Genomic DNA, 7,423 nt, shown 5'->3' with positions numbered 1-7,423 from the left:
CCCCTTCGTGAGGGGGGCGGGGGACCCCAGAAAGCGCGCGCGGGCGCGCAGGACTCGGCGGGACAGCTACAGCGGGGTCCTCGCGCGCGTCCCACGTGGGGTCTCGCGGCGCCTCGCTCCGGGTTTCGCGAGATCCGGAGGCGCCTCTCTGTCGACATGGCAGCAGTCAGCGGAGTGCTTCCTCAGGTCCCCGAGCCCCGGGCCGCGGTCTTCAGGACCTTCTCCAAACCCCGCCCGGCCCACGCGAGGCGGGTGAGTTCTGATCCGGTTTTCTGGATGCATTCGCTCCCGGGGGGTGGGGGGGGGGGGGAGGTGGGGCCTCGACGCGCAGGGAAGCTGCGGACCAGGCCTTCTCCGTCGGGATTCGAATTAATTCCGCGGAGTTGAGGTGGGGAAAAGTCACTCATCGGGCAGCTCCCGGAGGAGTCGCTGAGCCGCGCGTGTCTTAAGAGCCGACCACGGCCCGCAGAGACGCGCTCGGAGCGGGAGCGGAGCGGGCGGAGGCGGGCGGAGCTGGCTGGGGGCCGCTTGTTAGTTGAAGGCGGGGATGAGAGACTTGTCACCCGAAGTTAGAAACGGACTGTCGGGGCGTTGAGTCCCTTAGCAGCCCCATCATCTAATCTTCTCTCAGCCACTCTTATGGGTCAGTTTGTTTCGGGAATGAGGACTGGAGACTAGAAATTTCTTTGAAGAGTGTTCGAAACCGAGACATACATCGACGCGCCATGAAGGGGTGGGGGGCGGGGAAGAAAAATACAACTCGTCAATGTAATATCTTCGTTTGAGAGACAAAGATGCCTGAAATTTAGCCCAAACCAGAGCAGAAAATTGGTTTTTAGGATGGCTGACTTAGCTCCTAGCTAAGAGGAGGACTATGGGACAGAAAATCTGTTGAAAAATCTTGTTGCCTTAAATGACCAGGAAGGATACAGTTTGCTGCCAAAGAAAGTGTGCGTATGTGTGTGTTTTCTCAAAAAAGCATCATTTAATGCCATTGAAAAATTATTTGTCAAAGTTCGGTTCAGTTCCTTTCAACTAGTGTAGTGCCGCTGAAGTTTCTTGAGTTTATATCAGTTCATAGCAACTGTCTGGATTATTGTCTAGAGTTTTTTCGTGGTAATCAAGTTTAGGTTTAGATTCTTGTAAGTAAAAACTTTTCTGCTGGGCGATTTTGTGGCTTCATCTATACTGAAGGGGGAGGGAAGTACAAAAGAGCCGGTTGGGCACAGGGGCTTTGGAATAGCACAGACCTGGGATTAGATGCCAGCGTTGCAACATGCTGGCTCTGTGACCTTGAAGAAATTACTTCACCTCCCTGATCCTCACTTTTCCTACCTATAATATGAGAACAGTGATTTTGACTTCGTATAAGGTTATAAGTCATATTGACTCCATTTTGGGTGATAGAATTGCTCCATCAGGTCAGTAAGGTGCTTATACCAAGTACATGCAAGACATAGAAAACACTTACTGAAAGTTCATTGAGTGGATTGAATAAATAAATGTAAGATATCTGGTTTTATGATTGCTTGAACCACTATATCAAAAGGATATTGTTAAACAGCTGTGTTGGCCTTGTCTGCATATTTGTTATGTCTTGAATGAGAATTCTGTATATGCTAACCAAATTTGCTAATAGCCTGAACTTGGCATGAGTTGCTAATATACTGGACTTGGAAAGACCTTGACAGCTTAAATTATGCTCTAACACTACACAGAATGTTTTTCCTGGGGGGGGTGGAAATATATATATATATATATATATATGCACACACACACACACACACACACAGATTTATTGTAGGAAATTTGGAAAGTAGATTAAAAAAAAAACCCCCACAATTGCCATACTCAGAGATAACTCTGGGTAACATTGTGATGTTTATCCTTCTAGAAAAGAAGCAGAGCAAAATAGGGATCAAACTGTACATGATGTTTTCTAACCAAACAGGATACAGTTTCTAAATGGTGTTGCAGCATTACTGTTAGAAACTAGGCTGTGGAATTAATGCTTGGGCAAAGCCTTGATCCCTCAGTGATGCGGGGACAGGTCACCCCCCCCATTGCCACCTCAGTGTTGTTAGCTTAAGATGGGGTAATACCAGTACTGTATGGCCCAGTGACATCACTCATGTAGTACTTAGCGTACTGGCTGGTGCATAGTAACTACTTAATGTGCTTGTTAATATCAAAGACTGTTAGGGCTGGATGGGCCCTGGAGGTTGTCTGCCATATCCCCTTATTAGGCAGGTGGGGGAGTGGACGCAAAGACTTGCATGTTTTTAAAGAGATCCAGGTATATCTTTTCTCCTCTGTGCTCAGCTGCCACCCCATGAAGCATTCCTGTATCTTTGCCTCCCTCCCCCTCGCCGTGGGCCATGGTAGTCTTCTTGTTTTGTGCCCTTAGAATGCTTTGTCCACACCTGTTCTGTAGTACAAATACAGGTTTGGTTTGCAGTCTTACACTTTTGTCTCATCCACTTGTCTCTGACTTCTTCATGAGCTTGTCAGATCTTTGTACCTTTAGAAGCAAGCTACCTGACAGCTACTAAGTGGTCAGTTTTTTTTTTAATGAATATGTTGTGCATGCTGGCGGCCTGGGGCCTGACAAGTAGAACAGTGTCCAGAGTACAGAAAAGGATCATTCAATGACGTGTTGTTCATTCATCCTGCAAGTATTTATTGAGCACTTACTTTGTGCCAGACACAGTCCTGTGCAGGGGATGCAGTGCTATCCAGCACAGGCTTGTCCGTTTATAACAATCTAATGGGAAAGACAGACATCACACAGCAAATGACACCCTGTATTTACTGATCCACTGAGTGCTACAAAGGAGAAGGGTGCCAGGAGAGCCAAGGACAGGGACCCTGCTTTGATAGGTGGAGGCAGGAAGTCTGGAAAGGCTCCTCTGAGGATGCAGCAGGTGAGCCTGGATTTGAGGAATGAGTACAAGAGGGCGGGTTGGGGACTTGGGTTTGGGAGTAGCACGTGCAAAGGCCCTGAAGAGAGAAGGAACCTAGGATATCCTCGGAAGTTAAGGAAGACCAGGATGGCAGAGAGTAAAGCTGAGGCTGGTGAGATGGGCAAAGGCAGATTCTTAATAGCTCAGGTCACACATTCTGGATTTTAGCTTGAGCACAATGGAAAGCCTGCCTGATACTGTGTTTAACTTGAAACACTTAAAGAGATGCTGACATGGGAATAAAGAATGACTAGGATGATAAGGGGTCTAAAGTTTGTGTCCTCTTTGGGGTATTTAGTCCAAAGAAGGAGAAAAAAAATGGAATTCTGTGGTGAACAAAGGAGTGTTGTGCATAAGAGTTGGTGCCGAGAACAAACTGCAGACCAGGACTTGGATTTTCCAGGAAACATATTTTGCCTGAATGTCAGAAAGAACTTCCGGACCCCTGGAATTTGGCTGGGAACAGAATGGGCTGCCTCGTGGGGTGGAGAGCAGTAGGAGGAGGTGCAGGCAGGAGCTGCAGGGACGCCTGGCAGGGCTCCTGCGATGGGAGGTCCACGCATGCGCAGCGGGAGAGGCCTTTAGGCCTTTTTGTACTTCAAGAGCCTGTGATTCTATAAACCAAGCAAGATCTGCACATTTCATCCCATCTTGCAAATGAGACCTGATTCTTGACTTCATCTCTTTTTAGTCTGAAAATTTGGGACTTTGTAAAAATAAACTTGTGACATTTGTAAAATGAAGCAGATTATCAATACTAAATGTTAATACCAATGCTAAATATTAATACCAAATATTTGAAGTTATATATATTGAATTACCTCGCTATAGGTGCCCTTAGGGTTGCCAGGAACAGAGAACTGTTGTTAATGCCAGGTTAGTCAGAAGCTGACAGTCACAGCTAAAGCAAACTGATGTCTGTACACAGAAGTCATGATCTCAAGCCAAGAGGAAGATAGCGTATTCCAAGAGAAACCAGAACTCCAGAATAATAAGCCCCAGCTACTCAGGGGATGTTTGTATATTCATGTGTAATGTGAATTGGAAGAGAAGGCCAAGGAAAATAGAGGAATTGGATATTCTTCTCCTAGGGGAAGTTTGGACACCATGCATTTAACAACATTCATGTTATGGAAATAAGAAGCAACAGGCAAGAAAATATCTCATGTTGTAGCCTGTAATCGCTGATCAGATGGGGAATGGAAAGGTGAGATGCGTTGGGAGTAATTGCAATGGAGGTGATGGATGGAGCATAATTCTCATTTGGAATGAAAGCTGGGAGGAGGAATCGTCTCCAAACCCCCTGAATCTGGGGGAGCAGCACGAGGGCAGACAATGACAGCCATCCAAGCGGTCGGGCTAGGCGGTAATGAAGGTTTCCGCTTCCTGGGCACGTGCAGTAACCGACGGGCTTTGTTGGTGGAGAGAGGCAAGATTCATCGCTCCTCTTTCCCGTGCTTGCCGTGTAAATGGATTCCTAGGGATTTGGATCACCTTAGCTGCACATTTCACTAGGTGGGTCCTCCCTTCCCTGCAAACAGACTCCAGTTGTTAACATTCAGCCTGAAAAATGTCTCTCCCTTGATGATCTTGGTGGAAGTGGAGGTTAAGACGATTGGTAAGGTCTGGTAGATGTATCAGCTGAGATTTGTGGGGTTTTTTTGTTTGTTTGTTTTTTTCCTTTTTGGGGAGAAAAGGGCTGAGTTAAAGAATCTGATTGCAGACCCTAAACTTGCTTGACATATGGGGAGTAATGATCTCTGCAGGGAGAGATGCAATTCTGTGGGCAGTCAGGCTTCACTCTGAGGTCTGTCTTCATGGACTGACGCATCTCTTGTCACTCTTTCCTTTTGGGAACAACGCAGCAAGCAGCGGCCACCAAAAGAAAATGCCAGGCGTCCAGCGAGGCTCCCCCAGCGAAACGGAGGAGCAAAGCCTCTTTTCTCCCGGCCAAGAAAACTGCCGCTAAAGAAACTCGCAGGACCCTGAAGGGGAAGTCACAGAGGACGTTTTCTCCCAAGAAGCCCTCAGCCGGCGCGAGGGATGGAGACCAGGAGCGGAAGCCGGGCGCCAAGACTTCATCACTGTTCAAAAACAACCCTGAGATCCCGGAACTCCCCAGGTATGTCCAGGGGCAGACACCCTGCGAGAATGAAAGGGATTAAGTGTCTTCTGCCCTTTTCTTTGTCTCTTGGAACTGATTGCCTGCATCTTGTTCATTATTTGCAGACCTGTAGTAAAGCAGGTGCAAGAAAAGGTGTTTACTTCAGATGCTTTTCAAGCCCTGGACCTCCACCCACATCTCGTAAGTATCCCTCCTTGATTTCTGGGTGTCTCGATTTTGGGGGTCTGTTCATTCAGAATGTCTGTGAAGTGACAGTTCTAGGAAGAAAAAAAAAATCAAAGAAGTTATATCTGCTCCAGGTTACCCAGCTAAACTCAGATTGATAAGACGCTTTTCCAGGTCAGTTCACATGAGCTTAGGAATCTGTTCACTGTCCTCACCCCGACCCCAGCCCACCCACCTTTTTTGTTTTTGCTCACCTAACTCACTTTAGGACTGGGACTCCACATATCTGACTTGAAGACCACCTCATAATTACTGGATAAATATGGCATCAAGACTGTTTTGGGTGCCAGTGTCATGGAGAGGGAGATGAACTGTCATCTTGCTATTAAGGGAGTTATAAAGAACTGAAAGAAGAAGGGTCTTTTTGAACATGGACACTTAAAAGAAACCAAACAACCGTGAATGAGTGTTCCAGTTGTGTTTATGAGTAAGGCGAGAGAAATACTTTCACTTTTAGGAAGTCCAGATTTTCTTGGCTCAAATGGTCATGGCTTTACCTGCTGCTTCTTTCGGGCAGGTTATCTGTGCTTGTGTTCTCAGCGCAGAGTGCAGCGGCTTTCCACGCCAGGGTACTGTGCACACTGGGAGACGGGGCCTCTGTGTCTCAGGGGCTGCCCTGAGTGTTGTAGGATGTTTGGCAGGTCCTGTGCTCAGCCAGTGCCAGGTGCATCCCCGCCCCCAGTTGTAACAACCAACAGTTTCTCCAGATGTTGCCACACGTCCTGGGAAAGCTGGCAGGGAGGCAGTGTGCAGAACCACCCCTAGCTGAGAACCACTGGTTTGGGACAGGCTGGCAGGGGGCCAGTGCACAGAACCACCTCCAGTTGAGAACCATTGGTTTGGAGGAACTTGATTGGATTGTGATCATCAGTTTTTACCCCAATATTTTCCCCTTCTTTGCATCCTTATTTGCATTAAATGTATTTATACCAAAAAATATATATGTTATTTATTTATTTTTTGTCTTTTCTTTTAGATTTCCACAATAAATACAGTCTTAAAAATGTCTAGTATGACCAGGTAAGAGTTCTGGGTCACTTGATTTTCTCAGGATTTAAGTGGGTATAAGCAAATGAAACCTGAATTGTCCCAGGAGGACAGAAAACTCATGTCTTGGCTTAGAGAGCAATGCCAGGTTATTAACCCCTGAGGGCTTGGTAACCACTCGGTTTCCCCACGTAGTACATGGGACTGGGTCTCCATCCCTGCCACCCTCAGCTCTAAACTCTTAAGAGGTCTCTTGTCCAGAAGTGGTCTGCGTGGGACACCACTGTGGTCTATGCTGCCCGAAAATAATTTGTCTAAAATACAGAATTTATCTTGTCATTTCTTAGTAGTAAGGGGTAGAGTCAGCTACAAGAGAGGAGTAAATACTTGATTAGATGTAATGGGATGCTGAAAAAAGATTTTAAATGTTAGTGACAACGCCTGGAAAATGGAAATGGAGTAGTGAGAGGTATGGAGCAAAAATGACCCCCCCACCCCACCCCACCGCCTTGAGTATGTGTGCTCATGTACGTTTTAATGTCACCTTTCACTTAGAAGGAGCTGTTAGTAAAAGCATCAAAGAAAAAATGAGCCCCTTTGTTACTGTTTTGTTCGGTTTTAGCAATCAAATGTGATTTCCATATCCTTTCAGTTTTTTTTAAATTTTATTGAAATATAGTTCGTTTATAATTTTTGATCTCTGCTGTTACAGCAGAGTGATTCAGTTATATAAATGTATATTCTTGTTCGTGTTCTTTTCCGTTGTAGTTTATCACAGGACGTTGAATATAGCTCCCTATACTATGCAGTAAGACCTTGTCATTTTAGTTGTTTGTTTTGGAATACACACCTGGACACACATCTTACCGTGTCCGTGGCTGTCATATTTGGTTTTCTAGAGTCGGCAGCAATTCCTGGCTGTCTGCAGGGCTCACGAAGTCCCCCTTTCCCTCTTCTGCTTGGGAATCTTTCCATAACGTCTTATTGCTTCGTATTCCCTGGTTCAGAAGATAGAGTACGTGATGTGCTTTGTGGTGGCTCCAGCTTGTCATCACGCCAGTCGCATTTTTCTTTTTAATTAGTGTAGCATACTAGCCAATCTCTGGGTTGCCTCAACTTTTCA

At 46.2% G+C, this 7,423-nt stretch overlaps 1 protein-coding gene across 3 annotated transcripts in view; it reads left to right on the top strand.

The window, feature by feature from the left end:
• Window positions 1-12: 12 nt before the first annotated feature.
• The window catches only part of DDX31 (DEAD-box helicase 31), a 73,551-nt gene continuing 66,140 nt past the window's right edge, over window positions 13-7,423 (top strand). Inside the window, exons 1-4 of one of the 3 annotated variants that reach the window (XM_044926485.2) lie at window positions 13-252; window positions 4,829-5,085; window positions 5,193-5,268; window positions 6,290-6,333. In XM_044926485.2, coding sequence (XP_044782420.1) covers window positions 157-252; window positions 4,829-5,085; window positions 5,193-5,268; window positions 6,290-6,333 — 473 coding nt within the window. In that variant the 5' untranslated portion in view covers window positions 13-156. The remainder of the gene's footprint in view (window positions 253-4,828; window positions 5,086-5,192; window positions 5,269-6,289; window positions 6,334-7,423) is intronic. The other 2 variants (XM_044926484.2, XM_006076060.4) reach the window with 2 other exon arrangements.

Source organism: Bubalus bubalis, chromosome 12, assembly GCF_019923935.1.
Source record: "Bubalus bubalis isolate 160015118507 breed Murrah chromosome 12, NDDB_SH_1, whole genome shotgun sequence".
Taxonomy (NCBI): domain Eukaryota; kingdom Metazoa; phylum Chordata; class Mammalia; order Artiodactyla; family Bovidae; genus Bubalus; species Bubalus bubalis.
The sequence above is the reverse complement of the archived record's forward strand: the minus strand, read 5'-3'. Positions and strand labels throughout refer to the sequence as shown.